The 27,996-nt window shown below is 35.1% G+C and overlaps 1 protein-coding gene across 2 annotated transcripts; it reads right to left on the bottom strand.

The window, feature by feature from the left end:
• On the bottom strand, positions 1-27,996 carry MS3_00008795 (uncharacterized protein; the record flags this gene model as incomplete). 2 transcript variants are annotated; one of them, XM_051217142.1, is made up of 2 exons in its annotated part: positions 1-2,661; positions 26,233-27,970. In XM_051217142.1, 2 exons carry the CDS (start codon positions 27,574-27,576, stop codon positions 1,432-1,434), a joined length of 2,574 nt encoding a protein of 857 aa, XP_051065776.1. The 2 variants fall into 2 exon arrangements, with proteins under 2 accessions (XP_051065776.1, XP_035589855.1); XM_035733037.1 differs by lacking the exon at positions 1-2,661 and adding an exon at positions 24,017-24,751 and having other exon boundaries at positions 26,233-27,996.

Here is a 27,996-nt window from a genome sequence, read left to right as displayed (position 1 = left end):
GGGGTGGGGTGGGGCGCAAATTCACTTTGAAAATTATGTGGTTAATTTAAAAATTTGCTCAAATCAATTTTCATATTACACTTTTACTCAATTTCTTTCCTCTCTCTTTTTTTCTTTCTTCCTTTCTTTTCTTTTCTTTTCGTAACAAGTTGAACATAACCATAAACAGAACAGTAAATAAAACATTATCAATCAACTAATCAATGTATTTTGACTTTAATAAAGAAATGTGAAAAAGAAAAGAAAAAGAAAAACAAAAGAGAGAAAAGTGACAAAAAGGAAAAAAATCGACATGACCTTTTCATTTATATTCAACAATATATACCTCAGTGTCTATTCTCTGGCTTGTAATAACAGTAATAGTAATAATAAGAATGATATATGTAACTTTAGAAATTGTACTATATTGTGAAATTTCGCAGTATAATGACTAGTTACAAACGTGTGTTTATGGGTGTGTGTGTGTGTGTGTGTGTGTGAAAGAGGGAGAGGGACGGGTTGATGAAAGAGACAAAGAAGATATTATAAAGAATGAATTAGTTGATAATAGATAATGATAGATGTTTACATATATTTATGAATCAGTTAATCAGTTAGTAACAATGTAGAACTTTGTATGTACGTACATCGGTTTGAGTTGTCATACCATATTAATACAGAGATACAATTGTCAATTCAAATCTCATAATGATAGAGATAGTAAAAGTATAAACAGTCATCGGAAAGATTAAGGTGTGAAGATATTATTCAGAGAGTATAATCTAATGAAATAAATATAGAAAAAAGAAAAACAACTTTCTGTCAACCAATATCAAAGTCACAATCTTCAATACCAACGTCATGGCAGTTCTACTGTAAAGAGCTGAAACCTGGAGAACTACAACAACCATCATCAAGAAGGTGAAAGTATTCATAACTAGTTTTCTACGCAAGATACTCAACATCCATTGACCGGATACCATCAGTAACAGCCTTCTCTGGGAGAGAACAAACCAACTTCCAGCTGAAGAAGAAATTAGGAAAAGACGATGGAAATGGATAAGACATACATTACACAAATCACTAAACTGCATCACGATACAAACACTAATTTGGAATCCTGAAATGGAAGAGGAAAAAAGGAATGCCAAAGAACACATTACATCGAGAAATAGAATCAGATATGAAAAAGATGAATAACAATTGAAAAGAGCTAGGAAGGATTTCTCAGAATAGATTTAGATGAAGAATATTGATGAGAGGCTTATGCTCCTTCACGAGAAAAAAAAAACCAGGCGTTATGTAATCAATCAAGACAGGATTGAATGACAAGTGCTAGTAGGCGACCTATTCAAACATCTTTATGAATAATATTTTTTTCTTTATAAAATAGAATAAACAATAGAAAAGATCAATATGTAATCATTTCCTTAATGATTACATAATCAATTTTTATTGATTAATACAACATTTATATAAGGCACAATGTGTATATAAATGTTTAATATATAATCGATAAATACGATTACCCCAAAATCCATATAGAATTGTATCTAATATTGCACTAGAATAAGAAAATATACTTGTATATTGTAACCATGTATATAAATAAGATTGATATTGATTTTTATAATAAGTATAATATTGTAACCATTGTATAATTAATATAAATGATCTTGGTCCACGACATATAATAAATAATAATAATAATATAATTAATATACGTAATGTACGTTTATGTTGTCGTCTTAATACTTGTATTAATATAGATTCATCAGTAGTAGATTTTGTATTCATCATATCTGTTGTACGTGATTGAAATAATAAATTCAATATATCATTACTACTTTTACGACGTTTTTGTATTGTATACATTGTAGATAATTTAATATTTGATTCATTGAATCGATAGGATGATGATGATGATGTTGTTGTTGTTGTTGTTGTTGTGGATGATGAGGATGATGATGATGATGGTGGTGGTGGTGGTGGTGGTGAAGTTGCTGTTGATGTTGTCAGTTGACAATTATTATGAGTAGTATTATTAGTAGTATTAGTAGTAGTAGTAGTCAGTAATCGTTTAGATGTTAATGTTATATTAGAATTATTCTCATACAATTGATTATAGGATTGAATAACTGAAATACTATTTCTTCGTTCATTAAATAAATATTTTTGATTATTATCAATACTACTATTATTTCTATGATATAATGATGAATTAGTTGTCATGGTAGTAGTAGGAGGAGGAGGAGGAGGAAGAGGGGGAGGAGGACTATTCGATAAATTTTTAATCGATGAATATTGAAAACTATTCTCATTTAAATCAATAAAAGGAACTAAAAGTGTATTTTGTTTTTGATTTTTTAAATTCGATATTGATTGTTTAGTTTCTAAGTGATCATTTAAAGGTTTATTGATTATTGTACTATACTCTTCAGATGTATTATCATTATTATTAGTAGTAGTAGTAGTATTGTTGTCGTCGTCAAAATTAATTCGAATATCTTGATTACTACTTTCAAGTACACGTAATAATGGTATTGGAAAATTAATAGTTGTTGTAGTTAATTTTCTTTGACTTGGTGAATTAATTGATGAAATCGATGTACCAGATATAAATGATGATTTACTAGTATTACTTGATTGTCTAGAGAAAAATCGTTTATCTCTTGATGATACCTATAGATGAAAAAAAAACCTCAAGTGAAATCCTTTGAAAATATTGATAGTAACGATTGAATCAGTTAGTTAATTACTTAGTTAGTCAGTTAGCTAGTTGCTTAGTTACTTAGTTAGTTAGTTACTTAGTTACTTACTTGGTTACTTTCTTACTTAGTTACTTACTTACTTAGTTACTTACTTACTTAGTCATTTACTTAGTTACTTGGTTACTTAGTTAGTTAGTTATTTAGTTTAACGAGGACAAACCTAAAGTAACAGGACGAAAAACAAATGTCTGGCGCTTTAACCAGGTTAGTGGATACGGAAAGTCTACCTAGGTGAGTTAGAAAACCGTCATTCCAAAACAATGGTATACATGACCTCCAGTATCCTGAAGGGACAAATGGCGTATGAACGAATCGTTAGTCATCGGTTACTATGGGACTCGATATGTGGCCCTCTAAAAAAACCCACCTGTTTTGGTTTAGTTATATTTTATACTCATTGGTAATAGAATGAAATGAACTATTATGCAATATCAGTATAGGGTTTTTTATTGAGATCATGAACGGATTAATGTTAGATCACTGTTGGAAACTTGGAAGTATTGGACAGCCGTTTCGTCCTATTGTGAAACTCCTCAACAGTATGTATCCATGATCCCATTCACGGGATTCGAACCCAGAGCTTTCAGTCTCGCACATGTAAATACTTAATCAATTAATTCTTTTAGTTGGCAAATAGTTATTTCACTTATATTTTTTTTGATTATTTACATTATAAATGAATTAATTAAATAAATAAAGAGGAATAATAAAATACCGAATACAAAATGTACTTTATAAAGTTCATAATGAAAAATAATAAGATAAGATAAATGTGTACATCCCCATATTGACTTATAATAAAGAAAAAGACGAAGAAGGAGAATAGGAGGAGGAAGAAGAAGAAGAAGAAGAAGAATAGAACAATTTATATGTATATCAGATTATTCGTGTTATTTTCATTTTGGATGATAGAAGATTGTTGTTTTTCATTTGATTATAATATGACCTTATTAGAAATAAGTACTTATATTTATCAAGTTATTATTATTATCATTATTATTGCAAGCAAGTGGCTATCAGGACTCAGTAGTTAAGTGGATAGTGCGATGATATTTGAAGTGAAGGGTACAAGGTTCAAGTTTTAGAGTGAACATCAACTGTGAGATGCAGGCCTGTGCAGTTGACCAGTGCCAAATAGGTGAAAACGCGCCTCCTGCATTCCACTGTTAACCACTATCTATGTTTGCTTCGAATGCTTGTGAATTATTGTGATCTTGAGGCAATACGCACAGTATACACATATGTCAATAAGCGACTGATCAATTGCAGTGCAAATATCAATGGAAAGATTCAAAGGAACAATGCCAAGTGAATTTCAACTTCGTCCCACTGCACAAACAAGTGGCTATGAGGACTCAGTAATTAAGTGGATAACGTGATGACGTTTGAAGTGAAGGGTACAGGGTTCAAGTCTTAGAGTGAACATCAATAAGTCTGGAATAAAGGTATATCCAACTGACGAGTCCTAAATAAGGCGAAATGCACTTCCTAGATTTTACTACCAACCACTATCCATCTTTACATATAATGCTAGTGAGTTAAGGCGAAATCAAGGCAATATAAACAGTATGTACGTATTATTAGAAGGGGTTTTATGTAGATTTTAGAAATTTCACTGATTGAAATCATGAGTCAATTGAAGCTAGACAACCATGGAAAACTTGGAAGCAGTGGACGGCCGTTTCATCCTAGTATGATTTCAATCAGTACGTACATATTTCAACAAGAGATTAATCAATTGCAGTCCAACAAATCAATAGGAAGATTCAGGTAAGCAACAATACCGAGTGGATTACTGTTATTGATTGAAGTGTAATTTAAAATTGTTATATATAGAGCTTCAGTCAGTTAATCAGTCAGCCAGCTACAAGGTAGGATCAGGCAGCTCATACATTATACTCATAACAAAAGAGTCAAAGATCCTATTACTCTATACGTACTCTTATTTTGTTTTATGACCTATTATGCAATCTGTAACCTTTGCGAAAAATTGGTTAATTTTGAGTTGTAATCAAATATTTTTTTTTAATTTTAAAACAAATAAACACAAGTCTCTATGAAATCATGAACTAATCAATGTTAGACCACGATTCTGTACGTGGATGGGATTTGAACTCAGCACCCTAGGTCTCATCTATGAACACTTAATATCTAGACAGATGAACCGGTGTCAATGTCAAACTTCAACCAATCCACGATGTCACACAACTGAGGTATCCCATACTAAAACAAACTGGTTGTCCAGTGCCTTCAAGTCTTCAATGGTGGTCTAACATTGATCGGTTCATGATTTTCATGAAATTCAACAATCTTTACAACACAAAACTGTTATCTCTTAATTGATAGATATTATTTCACGAGTAACAATATAACTTCTATATTTATCCCAATTATTATTTTCGCAAATTAATGTAACACACATTTCTAATTTTAGCAGTGATTTTCAGTGATTGTAGACAGTTGACAAGGAACCCTGTTCTCCCTAAGCATTGGACTAGTTGGCTTTAATTAGCAAGGCATAATTATAATATTGAAGGAACAATCAGTCCCCATAGGTTTGGAGATCATTTCACTTAGTTCTACAGTCTGGTACATTATAATTGAGCTACTCGGGTATATAACTAATATTCTCTAAGATAGAGATACCTATGTTAACTGGTCGTTAAGTAATGGACAATGTCGTGTCCGTCTAGCCACTAGTGATGTGCGTTCAAATTCTACTGAAAGCTGCAATCGCCCTAAGAATGTCGACAAAACTTTGTATGAAGCTTAGATTCAGCGGGATTTCCTGAAAACTACCTTCAACCGTCTAACATAGAAGCATAGTGCTTGTGATATCGAATCATTTTGAATCATCAAACAAAATAGAAATATTCCAGTACAGATAATCTTCTTTTCGAAGTTATCATTAACGAGAATTATACAATCGTTGAGATGAGATGATGGTTGAAAGTAGTCAACAAGAAACCCTGGACATTTAATCTTGAGGGAACTGACCGTCCATGACGGACTCGATTCCATGTCACAATCAGAGATGTTCACACTGGGCTATCAGGGCCGCGACCAACCTTCTGTAGGACTGAGATGTATTCACAATTGGTTGGTCACTGGATGGCGATCAATGTCATGCTGAACAGATCCTTCATAGTGCGGATCGAATACTATCGACCAAGTTGTGATATGGCTACCAGTTTAGGTGACTTGGTTGATAGTAGTCGATCTGCACTAAGAAGGACCCGACAGATATGACATTGATCACCACTCAGTGATCAATCAGTTGTGTTATACAATCGTATTTATAGTTATCTTTTAACATAGAGTGGTCGATAATAAAAATAGAGAACTATTGAGTCATTAACAGAGGTGCTAAAGGTCAAACAGAACTGAGAGTTACGTAATCGCTAGAGAGTAATTAGTATGAAATAAGATATAACAATAAGATAAGAGTATTTTCCATTTAATGGTTATAAAGAAGATAAATATGTATGAACATGTGTCGAAATAGGGTATAGAATGGAGATATGAAAGATAAGTGTATTTTTTATTAATATAGGAGACAATAAACATGTATTAAATAACCACTAACAAAATAAGAAGGGGTGTTAGGACATTAGTAGACTAAGTGACTGAATATAACGCTACTGAACAGGAAATTGAAGCTCTAATAGATGAATCATGAAAAACTTCTCTATGTACGATTTCCTTTACTGAAGTTTGATACTTCTTATTTACAATTTTTATGATTTTAATCATCATCAACAAGGACAGAGTGGGTTGGAGAATTCTGGCCGGTGGTCTATACTCCACTGGGAGTAGCAGGCATAAGTAAGTAACCATAATCAAGGTGAGTGGATCGATTTCTTTGAGTCTATCAGTATAGGGGTTGTGGAGATTATTGAGTTTTTAATTGAGATCATGAACCGACTGAAGTTAGACCACCATTGATAACTTGAAAGCACTGGACGGCCGTTTCGTCCTATTGTGGGACTCCTCAGAAATGCTCATCCACAAACCCGCTCTCTTGATTCGAACTCAGGGCCTTCAGTCTTGCGTGCGAACGCTTAACCTACTGGACCACTGATCAGGCATCCAATGGTGTTAATATCTAATTTCAACTCATCCACGAAATTGAGCGACACGTTCAGCAGTGTCTTTTGTGAGTTACTATCTCACAACGGACTCGGTTGAACTCTACTGTTCACTACTTCTCACTAGAACTCCAGGATATACCTCTTGAAGCCAGTCACTAGTAAGCATATGTTGATTAATATCAGATGGGTTTTGTGGATATTATAGTAATTTCAATGGTCGTGGATGCGCACAGCTGAGGAGTCCGGCAATAGGATGAAACGGCCGTCTTGTGCTTCCAGGTTTTCCACTGTGGTCTAGCTTCAACTGACTCATGATCTTAACCATTGAAATTACCATAATATCTAGAAAACGTATCTGATATTTTAAATGTTTCAAATAGTGTAAAGAGGCATTTCTACTGCTTGTAACATATATTGTTTGAATTTCACTCAAAAGCCTCAAGGTCATGTTTCAGATTTTGATTGGCTCAGAAGTACATAAACCTTGTGAAGGAACAACACTCGAACACTACCATTCGAGTCAGAGCTTGTGGAGAACTGTCATCTGATTCGGCAACTCCAAGTGGTGTCCGTCAAGGATGTCAACTATCTCCATTTTCGTTCAACTTCATCATAGACATACTGATGGAAATAACGCTCTCATCGACTGAATTTTCTTGCATTGATCTCATTCCAGGAACTACACTTATCGACTTAGAATACACAGATAACATAGTCCTGTTTGGTGAAGACGCCGATAAAATACACAGACTTTTGATGGCATGGAGCAACAATGCTAGGATGTTTGAAATGCGTTTCTCCCCCTCTAAATGTAAGATGCCACTTCAGGAATGGCCTGCATCAACATCTAAATTAAGGAAAGGGGATGAAGTAGTCGAATGCGTCGATGACTTCACATATCTTTGAAGTCTGATCAGCCTCAATGTGTTGGTGTCTGATGAAATCTCTACACGGATTCGGTAACCTCGTCTGGATTTTGCCAATTTACGTCACCTATGGCGAACGTGAGCTATTCGTCTATCAATTAAAGAACGAGTATACTGCACACCAGTTCATTCTGTTCTACTTTACGGCAGCGAAACGTGACCATTGAGAGTAGAAGATACTCGTAAGTAACTCGTATTTGATGACGGATGTCTTAGAAATATTGCTCGCATATGCTAGGATCATCGGATAAGTAATAGTGAGGTTTGACGCAAGGTATTAAAGAATGATGGTAAATCAGTTTATGAAGTTGTGAATCTTCATCGACTGAGATGGTTGGACCATGTTTTACATATGCTTGAACACAGATTATTACGACGCGCAATGCTGACTAACGTTGGGCATGGTTGGATGAAAGTTAAGAACATCCAAACCAAAACTTAGCATCAACACATAAGGTCCCTAACTTCTAGTCTAAGCCATGTTGATAGATATATATTATTTGGTTGGGGTCCGCATGACTATCGTAACCAATGGTTGAAGACTTTGTGTGATATGGCTCATAATCGATCACAATGGTATCGATGTATACACTCTTTACGTTCCTTAAACCGTGAGATTAAAATTCCTTTATATCTTTCTAATTCTTTCTTCCTGTATTATCCTCATATACAATTGTTCTTTTATGCATTACTATCATTGAAGTAATTCCTTCTATAAATTCGGTATTCATCTTGCTGTTCTAATGAGTTATGCCAGCTTGGACCGATGCACATATATGCCTGATCCTAAGTTGTAGCTAACTGACTGGCTGACTGACTGACTGACTAATTGACTCTTCTCTATACTCTACTTTGACCATGTTTAAATTTACATTACTATGTAATTCATATAAATAAAATTTATGTTGCCCTTTTTTTTGCTCTCCATAAAATCTGTCTGTTATCCAACTTCCTTAGTATTATTACCATAGTTTTTTTTCTTTTATTACTATCATCCATGATCACAATTTACTGGAATGATCATCCCAATTAGATTGTCAATTAACTTTTATAAATTTCTCCCCACCACCACCACCACCAAAAAAAAAAAGTAAATAAATAAACTTGTCATGCAGTCATCGTTTTTTTTCTTTTCCTAATCTTTTCTATCACTTTAAACATTTACCAAAAAAACTGAAAAAAAAAGATAAAGAAAAAGAAAAAACTTATTTCATTGGTCAGTATCCTAGGTGGTTAAATGATAAAGGTATTTCATGAACTAATTGCAGACAATTTACTGTAAAAAAACGTGCGCACGCGAGAGCGAGAGAGTGAGTGAATGAGAGGGGAGGGAGGGAGGTAGGGTGGTAACAATCTCCATGTGCTTTAATTCATTCATAAATTTAATAAAAAAAAATTTCTAATTTGTGAATGACATAATTTATTGATGGGGAAATTAAAAGAAGTAATCATGGGTATAAATCATTTTATTCATAATCTCTAAATAATAAAGTAAGATATTGTAGTAATTTTAATAGTTGAATTCATGAGGTGATCTAAGCTAGATCATCATTGAAAACCTGGAAGTATTCCATGGATGTTTCGTTCTATTATGGAACTGATTAGTAGTACGCATCCATAATTCTGTATACGGGACTTAAAACAAAGACCTGTAGTTTCGCTTGTGAACACTTAACCTTAAGATTACTGAGCTGGTATTCAACCGTGTTAATGTGTAACATTAATCGATCTGTGATCTTGCGCAACCATTCATCTATTGTTTGAGGTAGATAGTTGTATCTATCCGAAATGGATTGAACTTCACTAGTCATGGCTAACTGAATTAACTTTCAATTATCCAAAAGTTTACTTCATTTTATCAATTATAAATTATAATCTTGGATATTAATTACTAGAGGATGATCAACTATTTCATTGATACTCTTAAGTGATAAGGCTTCCAAATGAACACTTGGATCTGTTTTCTATGTTCTTCTAATAACCTCTAGGTTAAATCTACTACACAACAACGTGAACGCGAAAGAAAAGGCGCGAGGTGTGAAAAGAACGCTTTACCTCAAGGTTGGTTTATGTACACGACCTTGGGCTTCTGGAGGGTTCTGGAACCATACTAAACAGTAATAGGATGTGTAATCATCCAGTCAGAAGTGTAGCAAATGACTCTTCACTTTCTAAATGTTTCTGAGAAACTCATGTTCGATGTTGATTGGATAAGATATTTCCCAGTGTTTTCAAGGATTCTCTGGACGTTTTCGAGGAATACATTGCATCTGCTCAACATCAAGCCTGTTGAATAAATGAATGGTTATTTTGATTCAGTAGTGTAGTTGTCAGTATGTTAGCGTTTGAAGTGATATTTACTAAGTTTAAATTTCAATTTAAGTATCAAAAGTGAAGTGCAGTCACATCCGGCTGAAGAGTCCCAAATAGGATGAAACATACAATCTGGATTCCATTACTAGGATACTAGCCAGTTTTGCTAAAAACTTATCACTAAATAGCGATATTGAATTAATCATCTTATGATGCGCGTATGACAATAAAGATTGACTAAGGATTCTTAACATCAGCGACAGGAAATTACAAACGTTTACTGATGAAAGTTTTTATGAAACTACGTTAATTACTACTGCATAATTAGCCACAGAGAAGAATTCTCAGAACAAAGTACACAGTCATATAATTTGTTTCCTAACGGTTTGAATCTTTCTTTTGTTGATAGTGAGACTTAGAGTTGATCAGTCTGGTCATGAGCAGATTGCCTCAATATTGCCATCAGTCACAAGCATTGTTAAGAATAAGTGCCTGGTGGTAAACAGGGGAATCCAGGACAGGTGTTTTGTCTTAGTAGGGACTCATGAGCTGGATGTACCAGTATTTTAGTGTTGATGTTCACTGCGCGACTCTAATTCAATGCCTTTCGCTCCTAATGCCGAATGCCTTAGCCATTCTAGTTCCCCACTTCCAAAAGACACCACAGTAATGAGAATCTCGAACTACTGAAGGACAAACAGTAGTTTACAAATATGTGTAAAAATTCGGTTTGGTGTTCTGTTTATATATATGTTAAAATGCTTCAACTCAGGAATAACTCAAACATTAACCAAATGAATACATTACATGACACAAACTTATATTATTAATAAGCTTCATTTTAGTCACTTCAGAATACCCCCAAAACATTTCCAAGAAAATACAAGAAGGTAATGAACTTTGACTGAGGAACTGGATAATTAAAAGTCATGGTAATAATAAAAATAATACTTGCTGTATTCAGTAGAATATGTTTGATTGAAATAAGGGGTTTTAGCACGAAACATGCCAAATTACAACCAAATCCTTATTTCATAAGTATTTAACTGATGAATACTTCAAAGAATCAATAAACATCACACTATTGCAAAAGCCATTGACTGTCTGGACTCAGTAGCTAGGTAGATAGCGTGATGAGGTTTAAGGTGAACGGCGCTAGTTCCGCCTCCTGGAATGAACACCAACTCTGAGATTAAGGCATATCCTCCTGACAAGTCCCAAATAAGATAAAACGCTGTCTTAGAATTCACTGTTAATTACTATCTTACTCCGCTTATAATCCTTATGACTTAATGGCACTACGGAGACAATTCACACAGAATGCACATGTAACAACAAAAAGATACTGATAAGTGTATTCCTAAATACTAATGTGAAGATTCAAAGAACCAATACAAGATGAATTTCAAGCAACATGATTATAAAGCATTCTAAACCTTCATATTCGTTCATATATATCTACAATCAGTCATAAAACCGTGATATGTCATTTTATTATTGAAAACATATTTCATTTATAAATTTTGGAGTGATCATTCCTATACTTTTCCAAAAAAAATGGAAGACGAAAAGATATGAACCATAATGGTAGTGTGGTGTGAGCTACTTAAGGGGAAGGAAATAAGTAGTATGTGTCATGATTGGTAGTAAAATGCTTACCAGCAAAAGAGTGAAATAAAAAGATGAAGAAAAAAGGAGAACAATCGGATCAACAGGATCCAAAGAATCGAACCGCATACACGTATTTTACATGGTTTAAAAACTTGTCAAAGTTAGAAAGAGGTTCAAAGGTTCTAAAATCATAATGCATACTGTAGAGGAAATCATTCATATGGCTCCATAATAGTCGGCCTCTGGAGCCATGATCAGTTCGCAAAAACTCTTTCAGCCTCAACCACACGGCTGCAATATTGTTTGTGTGCACTCCAGTTGTCGGATCCACAAAATGCCACTAGCGGATAACGATACGATGCATATAACCAAGTCTATGTAGGCATCTGTATGCTCACTAGTGTTACTGGTGTTTTTATTATCCAATTCCCAACAATTGTCACAATTTGGCTTAGTCTGTACAAGGTCCACAAGTCATTTGGTTACCACAATCACAAATAAAGGAACTTCTTATTAGTCCGCTCAATTATCACGTTTTCTCTAAAATCTGCTGTGGACCGATCTTACGTTAGCATCGGATACTGTAATTAGCGTCATGACCTTGAGACCCCTCAAATGCTTCTGATTGGCTCATCCATAAGTTATAGTCTCGCTACTTACTACTTTAAAGCTTAAAGTTTTAAGTGTTAGGCTCCTGACCCATCTGATGGGAAACATATTATCAAGGCATATACGTATAGTACATAAAAGATGTGTAACCTTAAATGTATGTCGCAAATTAATTGACCTGTACTCAACTAGTTCCTAGCTCATTAGTTTAAAGATTAGGCATCCACGAGAAAGACTGAACGTCTTATATTCGATCTACAGAATCAAGGTTATAGATATACATTGATGAAGAGCCTCATAATAAAGCAAAACATCAGTTCAAGGTTTCCATGTTTTCAATGGTTATTTTCTTAATAAAATGTTATTTTCAATAGTTGAGATCATGAGTCAATTGTAGCTAGACCAGCATGGAAAACTTGGAAGCACTGGATGGTCATTTCGTGCCTATTGTGAGACTCATCAGCAATGCGCATTCACGATCCCATCTAGCAAGATTCACACCCAAGACCTATTAGTCGTTTAAACTTTAGACCACTGAGCCGGCCGACATCCAACGGTGTTAATGTCTAACATTAACCAATCTAATTCTATAACTTGATTACTTACATTACATTAGTTACACACTTAATTCTAATTTATAAAAAGAACTTAAGTGAAGAATAGCTTTTTATTTGTTACAAAATCAATTAGTTTCAGACAATTAGTCTTTTGCTTCTATCAATATTCCAATGTATTCTTTCATATATAATAAATAAATGTAACATTCTATTCAATTATTTCTTTAGAAATTACATTTAAATCTTTCCTATATATTATGTAGTGGTTGGGTTTACCTATTGTGATAAACCAATCGAGCTATACTGGCTGTAATAATCGTTCTTCAAGGTTTTAACATGCCAGACAGATCGGTTGAAGAACGGTAAGACTAAAATCAGCGAACTCAAGGTCCGAAGGTGAAGTCGAACTACTGACTGTAAAGAGCTGTGATAGCAGTAGGGTGATTCCTTCAGACAACTAGCATAACAGCGATGCTCCCTTCTCACAAGAAGGAGTTAAGTTAGAAAAGGTTGACCCTAGAAATGCACATCTCGCCTTATCCCATAGATATCCGTCTCCGGCGGTAAGGTCTCAACAAGTAAGGAGCTAACACGAAAATTACTCACAAAAAATGTCATATGTAACCGACCATAAGCAGTTGCTCTTTGGGCACTGACGTCACGCTCTCAGATCACTAAGACTATCTCTAATCCAATATACTTTTCAGATACCTCCAGAAGAACCCTTCCATGGTGTGGGCAACTGAAAAGTGATAACCATCATCATACCTCTAACAGCACTCAAGACTGTATATTACTTTTGAACCAAATTCATTGTTTTGAAATTGCAAAAGTTTTCAATTTATCCCGTTTCTGATATTCATGTAATTCAGGACGTAAGTTTCATGAAGCTAATTATATCGAGACAATCCATGTAAGGTGAATATATATCAACTAAAAGATTGATTAAAATTTAATCAAAAATATCTACAAATGGGATAACTCAAAAATCCTCACAAACTAAGTTAAGTTCATAACGACTACACAAGTGAGTCACTACTTGAATTCAGTAATCAAATGAACATCAACTCTAGGAGTTACGTAAAATCGGCTGATGAGTCCTGACTAGAGTGAAACGCGAATCCTGGACTTAACAGTCAGTTATGATCCATCTCTCTTATTTCAGTTTAAGGAGTTGGAAATATTTTTTCTCTTTTTATAGTTTAACATCATGGAGTGACATTAGTTACACAACTATTGAAAACAAGAAAACACTAGATTGTTGTTGTTTCATCTCTTTTTCTCACAAAAACTTGAGCATTACTTCTTAAAGTGTTGATCAAGTAAAAATGCAGTTCAAGACAGTCAAACATAAGAAGAAATATCATAAATGTCACTCAAAAATTCCGACTCTACGCATATCATCCAGAGGTATTCCATGATCCCTACTCTATAAACCAAATATTTTAAACGTGACAATGTAAATCATTGGATAGAAATGCAATGATCCGCAGGCTGTGTTCACCGCAAAGCCCTAGCGTCCTAAGTGCCCCCAAACACCCTGGTACGGCTAAGAGTGGAAAGAGTCAGCTATCCCTTTTCAAATGCTCTCACATGGCCACGCGTATATAGCCTCTACCAGGGAAGTCCTACTCACTGCCTTCTAGTGGCGGGGGTGTTGTTTACAAAAATGGGAGGAAGAAAAGCGAATATCCGGCGCTTTAACCGGATTCCAAACCAATGGTGTACATGGGATCCAGTATCCTGAATGAACAAATGACGTATGAACCAATTGTTGGTCACCGGTTTCCATGGGACTGCATCTCCTAACGATGCTCCACTGCCTTGTGGATCAGACCTTCATGTCGAAGGCTCCATTTGTGGCCCCCTAAGAAACCACCTGCTTCGGTTTGGGCACCCGGGCAGTATCACAGCCCTCACACATATCGAATGAGATTTGTGTGGCGCATATGTATTTGGTGCCTCCTTGTACCAATATCTATGTGTTAATATAAATAAATAAACAGACGTCCTAAGTTTGATCACTGGTTAGTTTTATGCAAAATATTTTGTTTACAAATACCGAATCACATATAGATTGTTTCAAAATATTTGGAATACCACATCATTGACTAACATGTAGTTAGACAAACATTGAACAGGTTTTCTTCTTAGTTTAGAGTTCCTCAGCGGTATTGATCCAAAACCTCATCACGAATCGAACCCAATGCGTTCGTACCACTAGTTTGATATTCAATGGTTATGATTTGCAACTCTAATTAGTTGGCAGAATTATACAATCAAAATCGGACATCATTAGTTTATAATAGTTTAACATTAACAACAGACCTAATAAGCTACTAATTGGAATGATTAAATTCAGTAAGCAATAAATACCGAAACACAGCATGGTACTTGTTACTAATTATAAAATCTGAATAAATCATACAAGGTTTTAATCAATCATCGGTAACTATTTTATCTGTTACAGTTTATGTAAAGTCCATTATAACTGGGAACCAAAAATAAAAGAGTCGTATGTGAGATGGAATATTGTTTGGGTATTAAATTGTTGCAGATAGTTTCCATAAAGAGCCATTCCCAAAACGTTTAATCTAATGATATAATCTATATTGGAAAAAGGATCAGGGTCAGAAGTTTCCATCTTATAGTATATCATTTGTCTCATCGAGGTATTTGGGCCCATGTACATTAGTAGTTTGAAACTAGAGTTTTCCAACTCCTGTAAGTGAACCCTCCATACGCACTAAACCGGTTTAATAGAAAAGCATTTCCTTCTAGTGTTTTGTAAAAACGCACGCCAATGCATGATGTTACTGAGTTGGAATTGCTTGACAAAGGCTGTAAAGGCGTGACCGTATGAAAGTGATGTGAGAAGGAGAGTAGACTCTTCTCAAATTCGACTGTACCAGTTCATTTGAGGAGGGGGGGGCTATTAAATGAAAGTAATGGTTCATTTATTTAAAATTTTCTAACGAAAACTATTCGGCAATCGAAATTTCACCTGCTTATCAACTAATTCTTCAGTAATGTGTACATTCATCAATGAGTGAATAGTAATTGTTCTAACAATGTTATCTGAAACATTCCGTTCATTGAAACGAACTCTCTTAATAATACATGGATAGCAATCATTACAAATTGGTGCTAGTAAATGTATCATTGAAAACCAGATGGTGCTAGACAACTGTTCCAATCTGAGGTAGAACTCCGAAGAAATGCGCATCTACAACCTCGTCAGGGATCACACCCAAGATCAAGTTTAGCGATGACCCTTTAACCACTGAGTTAATATTCAGTATTACACATTGATTAGTAATTATTATTATTGTACCACTGTTGATATTGAGGGCCGAGTTTTCATTATTTCTCGTTGGAGTATTTGAATACTGTGCGGAACGCCTTAATACAACCATTTTCGTTACAAATTTTTTAAGACAGGTCGACTGTAGCTAACAGCGGAGGCCAAGGCATGTGTTTAGTCCTATTTGGGACTCGTTAGTTAGTTCTCCCTTAATCCTACCTCCAATCTTTACCTATACAAATAGCTGTTCAACTATTGATGTGTCTGATTGTAAAATATCGGAAACAAAAGAGTGTGGCATAAATTTAGCACCGATATCCAACGTCTTGTTTAACGAATACCCTATTTATGATGATTCAAGATAATTTATCTATTTCAATAACTTAACAGATCAAGCACTAACTCTTGAAGAGATTAGTATAAATTTTCATGTGAAGTCCAAGTCTAGGAATCTATCCATTCAGTTATCAGTACATAAAAAGATATATTGAAACGTGTAAATGAAAAAATAGGTGACAAAGTGCTTCCCCAAAACAATCATTTACTCCATAAACCATATGTTTCTAACAAAACTAACAGTGGTAATAATACCTGAAACGAAAGTATAATTAATTATTGTAAGTGCCCTGATACGGCCGAGAGTGAGAACAGTCAGCTCCATCCCTCTAAATGCTCGAACATGGCCACGTGCATACAACCACTGACAGGGGACTCCTACTCACATTCATCTTGCGGCGGGAGTGTCTTCAACGAAAATGAGAGGACGAAGAGCGAACATCTGACTCTTTAACCATGTTGGTGGACACGAAGGACCCACCTAGGGAAGTTGGAAAACCCTCATTCCAAAACAATAGTCACATGGGATCCAGTATTCTGAAGGAATAAATAGCGTATGAAGCAATTATTGGTCACCGGCTACCATGGGACTGCATCTCCAGACGTTTTTCCACTACCTTGTGGATTAGACTTTTAGGTCAAAGGCCCTGAGTGTGGACCCCTGAGAAAACCACCTATTTCAGTTTAGGCACCCGAATAGTATCCCAGACCTCACACAAATCGAATGATTTATGTGTCGCATATCTATTTGGTGCCTCTTTGTACCAATATTTTATGTGTTTAAATGAATAGAAATAAAATTTAAGTGAAATTTTCCCATTTAATTGTCTCCTTCTCTAATCTATTTTCCCCATATTTTTTATATACAAACATAAAATTGGTGTTATACAGAGAGAGAGATAGAGATTTTCCTTACTATGATTTACTGTTCATACTGTCTACTATGTTTATTACACAATTTATTTATATGACTAATTATAAGTGTCAGTTTTATTCCTAATTCATACATATATATGTCTAGATTATATAAGGTATAATTAAATAATTATCTTGAAACGATACTTAAATGACTCTAAAAGATTAGATAGATTAGGAGGCGAAACCCGACTCACACGTCCACGTCTTACCTCCTGGATAGTGGGACGATAATCCGGATGGTAGAGATCAGGCTAATCACCCACTTGATCGATACTCTCAAACCGATTACGAGATCCACAAAGAATAACAGCACAATTACTCTTGGATCAAAAAACGACAAAAATTCAAAAAAGTGATGCATGTAATGTGCGGGGTTGCTCATTACGGGGCAAGTTCCAACCGGTTGCAAAAACCGCTATTCTAGTTGTGTCGTACTTCGATGTCGCCTGTTTCTCTCGAGAAGGGCCTACTAAGCTTCACCAACTTGTTTGGTTGGAAGGGGCAAGCAATAGATTTTGACCCTGTCCTATTCATTTCAGTGCAAGCAAGTGAGTAAGTAATTGTGGATAGGACACACATTAAGGAAAGCATTCAACTTCATCAAAAAGCAAGCCCCCACATGGAATCCTCGAGGCCATAGGAGAAGAGGAAGACCAAAGAACACATTATGCCAAGAAATGGAGACAGACATGAGAAAAATGACCAAAAATGGGATAGAATTGGAAAGGAAGGCCCAGGACAGAGTGGGTTGGAGAATGCTGGTCGGCGGCCTATTCTCCACTGGGAGTGACAGGCGTAAGTAAGTGAGTAAGTAAGTAAGCGAATGACTGTATCATAAGCTATCATATAAAATAGTATAACTCAAACATGAGTATATAAACCTAAGTTTGATAAGTGAACTATCAAACTGGGATGTAGTATCAATTCATGAAGTCATCAATTGCTGATGTGATTCATGTTGTTTGTTCAAATTGTCTGATTACAGTCCTTGTGATTATCTTGTTCAATAGTTAAAGATCAGAATTGGTTGTAATGATACTTGCAATGAATTTACTTCCATATACTATAAGATCCTATTTCTTTCTTCTTGAATCACATTCTTTATGTCTAATCATCTTCACTGTCACTAATAATACTTCTTTTAAGGTTGAATGATTGCTAGCAGTAGAATCTAGAACGTGTAGTTCGTCTTATTTGGGACTCGTCAGCTAAGAGTACCTACATCCCAAAGGTGATATTCACTCTGGGATTTAAGCCTAGTACTTATTGCTTCAAACTCCTTCACATTATCCAATTAGCTATTGAGTCTACGTAGTCATTAACTCTTGCAAAAAGGTGAAAACACTTTGTTTAATTAGAATCCAGTGGAGACTATCCAGAAATTCCAGGAAAAACAATCGACTACACATTGTAACCTGAATGGAATAATTACCTACTTTGTTGTTAATTTCTTCCATATTTTGAGATGTTAAACTATCAAGGTTAATCATGACCTTGAGAAGTAAAAGTTTAGGTTATCTAACTATTCTATGTAAATACTAGTATCGGGGTTGTGGAGATTATTAAGTTTTTGATTAAGATCATGAACCGATTGATGTTAGACCGCCTTTGGAAACCTGAAAGCACTGGACGGCCGTTTCGTCCTATTGTGGGACTCCTCCTTGGCAGTGCGCATCCACGATCCCGCTCGCAAGATTCGAACCCAGGACCTTCAGTCTCGCGCGTGAACGCTTAAGCTACTGGATCACTGAGCCGGTATCCAATGGTGATAGTGTCTAACATCAACCTATGTAAACTTGTTACATAATGGCTTCATTGAGACAATCTGCATAAGGTGCATATATTGCAACTAAGAAACTAATAAATACTCAGTTGAGAATATTAACAATGAAATAATTCAAAAATCCTTATCAAATCAAATGAAAATTCATATACTTTAAACAAATGAGAGGCTTTTTGTAATCAATGATAGATAGTGGCTAGCAGTGGAATCCAGGACGCGCGTTTCGTCCTGTTTGTAACTCGTCGGCTGGATGTACCTGAATCTCAGAGTTGATGTTCGCCCTGGGACTCGAACCCAGTACGATTCGCGATGACGTTTGAAGCGAGGCATACGTACAGTATTCACATATGCCAATAACAGACTGATCAATTGCAGTCTTAAACCTCAATGGGAGGATACAAGCCAAACAATACCAAGTGAAATGAGAGGCTATCTCAACTAAATAATTAAATAAATAACATGTTTAGAGTTTGAAGCTAAAGGGACTTAGTTCGAATCCCAGAGTAGATATGAACATTATGATGAAAATATATTCTGATGACGAGTTCAAAACATGATATAAGAGATATTTTTGAGAACTAGAAAATGATTGAAAGTCATTGTCAAGTGTTCAAGTAAGAGACATATCACTAAAATCACAAAATTCTACTTCAATAGATATCTTTTAGTAGAACTTGACAATTGCCAAGCTAAATTGTAAAATCAATTAAATCTGGACATATAAACGTCATTATGCTATGATCCAGTGGTTTAGGGATTAAATGTTCGTGCACGAGATTGAAGGTCATGGGTTCGATTCTTCTTGGTATAGTCATGGATGCATATCTCAGTGGAGTCTCAAGCTAGGGTGAAACGGCCATTCAGTGCTTCTTGATTTACAGAGATTATCTAATTATAATCTATTATCAGAAGGGGTTTTGTGCAGATTGTAGTAATTTCAACAGTTGAGATCATGAGTCAACTGAAGCTAGATCACCATAGAAAACCTGGAAGCACTGGACAGCCGTTTCGTCCTATTGTGAAACTTCTCAGCAGTGCGCATCCACGACCCCGCCTCACGGGATTCGAACCCAGGACCTATCAGTCTCGCGCAACAACAGAGGAGTCCCACAATAGGACGAAACAGCCGTTCAATGCTTCTAGGTTTTCCATAGTGATCTAGCTCCAACTGATCCATGATCTCAACTGTTTAAATTACTAAAATCTTCACAAAACCCCTTCTGATACTAATAAAGGTCAATTAAATGAAAGTTCAAGTAAAGAAGTAACAAACGGGAGAGAAAGAATAAGAAATTGTCGCGTTATCTTAGGCCATAGAATGACTTAAGGATTACCAAGGTAAATTCAAGGTTATGACAAATTGTTTTTGTACACATAAGTGAGGAGGGGTTTCAATTTACGAATAGCCAAGGCTTCAATAAACTTAAGGATTCGTCCCTAACAATTTCTATGCACGTTGACCGGATCATCTGACACACATTGATTTTGAAGCCATCTAGGCACATGTTCAATGACCCTTGATTGCATTGTTCAATTACTACTCCCTATGTATGTGTGTCCATACAAACATGTAAATTGATAAATACAATCGGATGTGATGTAATCATTAGTGCACTGTCTGGGTCTATTTGGAACCATGGGCTTAGACTTTTCAACCACAACCAATTTAGCAGCATAATAGGTTTTCTCGATAACTGCTTTCAATCTCTTTCTTAAAACTATACTGTTGAATTCACCTCTATATGGAACTGAATAAACAAGAGGTCTTGTCACTAACTGACTTTTACACCTATTAATAAACTTTAGTGGATAACCATTTGCTATTAATGTGTCACTCAGTAACTTTTCATCTTTTACCACCGTGTCAGAAGTACAAATTCTTTGAGTCCTCTTAAAGAGACACTTAACTGACTATAAGATCTGATGATGTTTGGTTGGATTCCTGATAAAGTTGTGGATAAACACTACTATTAAGGTATTGAGGTATAGCAACTTGAACCGATGCACATATATGCCTGGTCCAACCTTGTAGCTGACTGACTGACGGACTAATAACCACGAATATACACCGAATATTGTAAGATAAACATTGTTGGTTATGTACTGAATGATATTTCAAAAATGGATAATCATCAAACAGTCTTGTGATTGCCTAATTTGATTGAATCAAGTACTAAATCAAAATTACAAAGTACTTTTAACTTTTCTACATCTTTATTCAAGGACAATCTTTCATAGTGTACAAGACACATGAAAACAATATTAACACAGATGAATTATCTATTGCCTTTTTTTATGAAAAGAAACATCTTAATATCACTAATTGATCAGGTTGTAAATTATTTTGGTGAATAGCAGTACACCTAAATGCTCTGGTACGGCCTACAGTGGGGAAAGACAGCTCTCACTCTCGAAATGCTTTCATATGGCCACGCGTATACAACTACTGCCTTCTCACACCACGGGTGTTGTTTACGAAATTGAGAGGATGAAAAGCGAATGTCCGGTGCTTTAACCGGGTTGGTGGACACGGAGATTTCACCTAGGGGAGTTGTAAAACCCTCATTCCAAAACAATAGTCACATGGGATCCAGTATTCTGAAGGAATAAATAGCGTATGAAGCAATTATTGGTCACCGGCTACCATGGGACTGCATCTCCAGACGTTTTTCCACTACCTTGTGGATTAGACTTTTAGGTCAAAGGCCCTGAGTGTGGACCCCTGAGAAAACCACCTATTTCAGTTTAGGCACCCGAATAGTATCCCAGACCTCACACAAATCGAATGATTTATGTGTCGCATATCTATTTGGTGCCTCTTTGTACCAATATTTTATGTGTTTAAGTAAATAAATAAATAGAGATAGAAACAGTACGTGGAGTACAATAAGAGGAAACTACCTGAAGTAATTAATAATAAACTTTTCAAGAAATTGTCTAGCTTTGATTCAATTATAGACATGCCTAATGGAGTTATGATAGCTTATTGTTGTACACTAAACTTTGACAGCCTGCAGGCTACATATTCCTGACATCTAAATATTTCAACAAGATATCTGTTTCTATTGTTAATTTTAACACATCATTATATCACAGATTGAAATCATGAGTCAATTGACGGTAGACCACCATGGGAAACGTGAATGCATTGGACGGCCGTTTCATCCTATTGTGGAACTCCTCAGCAGTACAGAGCCACGATCCCACCTCTCTGAACCCAAACACAGGACCCACCGGTCTCGCGCGCGAGCAATTAACCACTAGACTACTGAGCCGGCTGGTATCCAACGGTTTTAATGTCTAATTTCAACTCATCCAAGAAATTGAGCGACACATCCACCATTTTCATCAGCTAGTTATTATCTCACAACAGACCCATTTGAACTCCACTGGTCATTACTTCTCACTAGAACTCCAAGATATACATCTTGAAGAATGTACATCTGCTGAGGAGTCCCACAATAGCACGAAACGGCCGTTCAGTGCTTCCAGGTTTTTCATGGTGATCTAGTTTCAATTGACTCATGATCTCAACAACTGAAATTACTACAATCTCCATAAAATCCCTTCTGATATTAAGTCATATTACTATAAAATGATTTTAGTGATTACATTGTGTATTGATTTTTCGATAGACAATCAAATAGATAATCAATATTCAACAGGTTAAAAGCTAACACGCAATACTTAAATGTATCAGATTCAATTATTGATAAAGGTAGGGGATACACTCGATTAAAGTCTCCTATGATAGAAAAAAAAAACAATTGTCTAGTGATTCCAGGGTTTCAACAGTTATTTGAATACTTTCAATGCGTGTTATAATCTAGAACAAAAAAAACGGGAATAATAGTTCAGTTTATTCTCTTACAATGTTTAAAAGAAGAGAACAAAATTGACCAAAAAAGATAGAAGTTTACATCTACCCAACTGAGAGTTAATATGGATGATGGATTAATTTATTACGTAAAATAGAGATTATGAGAATACAATCAGTCGGATACAACGTAAGACCAGGTTCAAGTTACCATACCACATTAACACAATAAGATGAACACCAAATTCATAGGAGAAGTTAATTCAATGGTAGTAATATATAAAAGAAAGATTGCATATAAGGATATAGTACAGGAAGAAAGAATTAGTTTGTAGAAACAAAGATATGAAGCGACTTTAATCGCACAGTTTTAAGGTAGACAGAGAGTGTATAAACCGACGCCACTGTGATCGATTCTGAGCCATGTCACCCATAGTCTCCAATCACTACTGGTTACGATGGTCGCATGGACCCCAATCAAGTAGTCTGCATCTACCAACATGACTAAGACCAGAATTTGATGGCTTCAAGGACTGATGAGATATTTTAGTTTGTCTGCCCCTAACTTTCTTCCAACCGTCTCCAACACTAGTCAACATTGCGCGCCGTAGTATTCGGTAGTTGAACATGCGTTATACGCGGCCCAACCATCTCAGTCGATGAAGATTCACAACTTCATAAACTGATTTACCATCATTCTTTAATACCTTGCGTCAAACCTCACTATTACTTATCCGATGATCCTAGCATATGCGAGCAATATTTCTAAGACATCCGTCATCAAATACGAGTTACTTACGAGTATTTTGTACTCTTAATGGTCACGTTTCGCTGCCGTAAAGTAGAACAGAATGAACTGGTGTGCAGTATACTCGTTCTTTAATTGATAGACGAATAGCTCACGTTCGCCATAGGTGACGTAAATTGGCAAAATCCAGACGAGGTTACCGAATCCGTGTAGAGATTTCATCAGACACCAACACATTGAGGCTGATCAGACTTCAAAGATATGTGAAGTCATCGACGCATTCGACTACTTCATCCCCTTTCCTTAATTTAGATGTTGATGCAGGCCATTCCTGAAGTGGCATCTTACATTTAGAGGGGGAGAAACGCATTTCAAACATCCTAGCATTGTTGCTCCATGCCATCAAAAGTCTGTGTATTTTATCGGCGTCTTCACCAAACAGGACTATGTTATCTGTGTATTCTAAGTCGATAAGTGTAGTTCCTGGAATGAGATCAATGCAAGAAAATTCAGTCGATGAGAGCGTTATTTCCATCAGTATGTCTATGATGAAGTTGAACGAAAATGGAGATAGTTGACATCCTTGACGGACACCACTTGGAGTTGCCGAATCAGATGACAGTTCTCCACAAGCTCTGACTCGAATGGTAGTGTTCGAGTGTTGTTCCTTCACAAGGTTTATGTACTTCTGAGGTACACCTTTCAATGACAGACTTTGCCACAGAACCTCTCGGTCCACAGAGTTAAATGCCACTTTTAATTCGAGAAAAACTATCATTATCGGATGCCGATACACATAACTGTATTCTAGAACCTGACGAATGGTGAACATGTGGTCGATGCAGCCACGACTAGGTTTGATCTCATCCTGGTTTTCTCGTGTCTTCAGTCCATGAGTCTTTGTTAAGCGTCCGATAATTATTGAGGCTAGTAATTTAGATGCTAAACCACAATGGAAAATCTGGAAGCTTCGAGCGGCTGTTTCGTCCTATTATAGGACTCTTCACCAGTTCTCATTCACGATCCTACACATTGGACTGGAACCCAGGACATTTAGTATTGTGTGTGTGAACTCTTAACCTCTAGACCACCAACGGTGTAAACGTCTAACTTCAACTAATCCACGAAATTTCACCACCGTCTATCATTGTCTTCAGTGAGTCACTGCCTCACAAAAGACACGGTTGAACTCCACTGGTTAAGGGTTAGCGCGCGAGACCGGAGGTTCTGGGTTTGAATCCCGTGAGCCGGATCGTGGATGTGCACTACTGAGGAGTCCTATAATAGGACGAGACCGTCTTCCAGTACTTCCAGATTTTCCATGGTGGTCTAACTTTAATCAGCCCACGAATTTAACTTTTCTATCACTATAATCTTCACAAACCCTCCATTCTGATAAAAAATATGTAAATTTAGTTTTAATTAGTCATTAACAAGACCCGGTTCATTTGTACATCGACTAGAGTTGTTACTTATTATCAGTCACCTAAATAAAGTGAAATTATCAAGACAAATCCCAGATTGATAGATTTAGTATCGATGATTATAATTAAACATAGATGATATACTTCGTAAAGAATTAGTCAATATCCCAAATGATATAACTGAAAACAGAAGAAGATAATATCAATGTTAATATCAACAACTACTAATTATATTTATTGTCTGAATTTGAAACGCGCATTTCGTTCTATTTGGGACTCATCAGCTGAATGTACCTGCATCCTAGACTTGTTGATGTTCGCTCTGTTCTGGACTCCATTGCTAGCTGTTATCCGTTTTTGCTTAAAAAGCTTATGACTTAAGGCTATGTAGAGGCAATTCGCATAGGATGCACATATATTGCTAACATGAGACGGATCAATTACATTCCTATATAACAATGGGAAGATACAAGTAAAACAACCATAAGTAAATAGTGGTTGGAGGTAGTCAACAGGAAACTCTGGAGTCGGGTTTCGTGCTATTTGGCACTTGCCAGCAAGGTGTACCTGTAATCTTGAGGGAACTGGTGCTCTCTGACGGATTCGAAGGACTTGACACACATGACATTGATCACCACCCAGTGATCAATCAATTATGAATACATCTCAGTCCTACAGAAGGTCAGTCGCGGCTCGGATAGCTCAGTGGTAACATCTCTAACTGTGAAGCTGGGTGATATAGGATCAAATCTCTCAGGGAGCATCAGTTCCCTCAAGATTACAGGTACACATCACACAGGATTTCTTGCTGACTACTTCTAACTACCATTCTATCTCAACATAATGCACACAATATCAAGTCATCTAGATTAGTAGCCACATTACAACTTGGTCAATAGCATTCGATTTACACTGAGAACGATTTGACACATATGAAATTACTCACCCACCACCCATCCAGTGACCAATCAAATGTGAACACCAAGTATATGAAATAGTTCAACACAATTCAACAATAATAAAGTAAAACAAAAAGAAAACTTACTTTTTGATAAATCAATAAATTTGTTGTAATTAAAATCGCTAATGGTGCTAAAAATTGTCCAATGATTAATGCTGGTATAATAGATTTAGTATAATACATATAAGTTTGATATTTAATATGAATTTTATGTAAGAATAAGTATGTATGCTTTTTAGTAAAGAAATTATTAGTAACATAGATATAATAATTATATACTACTAATGAATTAAAATATTGTATATAACTATTATTATGATGATGATCATTATTTATACTACTATTATGTGTAATATAAGTAGTTTTCAGTTTTGATATAATATCAATTTGATATTGTTGTTGTTGGGGTTGGGTTTGGGGTTGGGGTTGTTGTATTTCATGTTGTAATTGTTGATGATATAATAATTTATGTTTTTTAATTTGTTGTATTATATTCATTAAACTATAAATTGATGCTAATATAAATAAAATTAATGGTAATAAACATAAAATAACACGAAGAAACCAAATTATTGATTTTTGTTTTTCACGATATTTTTTATTTGTTGTTGTTGCTAAGGGTGATGTTGTTGCTGAGACTGATGATGATGATGATAGATTCATGAATAAAGGTGTACAACGACAACAAGAAGGAGAAGAAGAAGAAGAAGAAGAATTAAAATGATTATGTAATCTACATTTTTTAAGAATATTTTTTAACAATGAAAATTTACATTGGATTAGATTACATTTCATTGAAAGTTTTGTATTATTATTATTATTATTATTATTATTATTGTTATTCATAGTTTGTATTTCACTAGGCCAATGTATACCAAGTGTACGTTCTAATGCAATCCATAAAATGGCACCAATTTCTAATGTTTGTGCAATATCTATAGTCCATATATTAATTAATGATATAATTGTTAACCATGCATTTAATATATAATATTGTTCATTAATATTATATATAATAATTTGACATATACACCAACTAAGTAAACATATAGATAAACTTAAATTACTTATAGATAAACCAAGTAAACCTCTTAAATAACGACGTTGTCTACGACTACGTGGTGTATGATAATGAATTGAACCATGATGATAAGGATGATGATTAAATTTCAATAAACTAATTGATGATGGATATTTATTTAATGGAGGATTTGATACAGAAAATGAACGTTTTGTTGATGATGATATTGTTGTAGTTGTATTTGGAATGGTCATTTTATTCATTGTCTCATTTGGTATTGTTATTATTGGTGACTGATTAGATAGTAAACCATTAGATCCATGAGAATTTCTTTTATGTGACCATTTTTTATATAGAAAGTTGAATGATGAACATTTTAGATTATTATTACTAGCGATATTATGCATAGGAAAATTAGTACTACTATTATTACTATTAGTAGTATTGTTATTAGTAGTATTAATTGTTATGAAATTATTAGAAAAACTTGAATTATTTGTTGTACATGATGGTTTAGCTCGTCTATCTAAATATAATAAACCAATATTTGCACAAAATGAACTAAAACCTAAAAATGTAATAATAAACATATCAAAATGAAAATACCATTGTTCATTATGATTATGATCAGGATCCGGATCAGGATCAGGTTCATTAGATTTATGATTGAATTGATCTAATATAAAAGATTCATTTTGTAAATGATCATTATGTAATAATAATGTATCATTATGAATCATATAAATAGTAGACATATTATTTTGATTATGATTATGTAATATCATATTAGACTTGACAATTTCACCATAAGTTATCATCATCATCAT

The sequence above is a fragment of the Schistosoma haematobium genome, chromosome 6 (genome assembly GCF_000699445.3).
Source record: "Schistosoma haematobium chromosome 6, whole genome shotgun sequence".
Classification (NCBI taxonomy): domain Eukaryota; kingdom Metazoa; phylum Platyhelminthes; class Trematoda; order Strigeidida; family Schistosomatidae; genus Schistosoma; species Schistosoma haematobium.
This window is presented reverse-complemented; position numbering and strand designations above follow the sequence as displayed.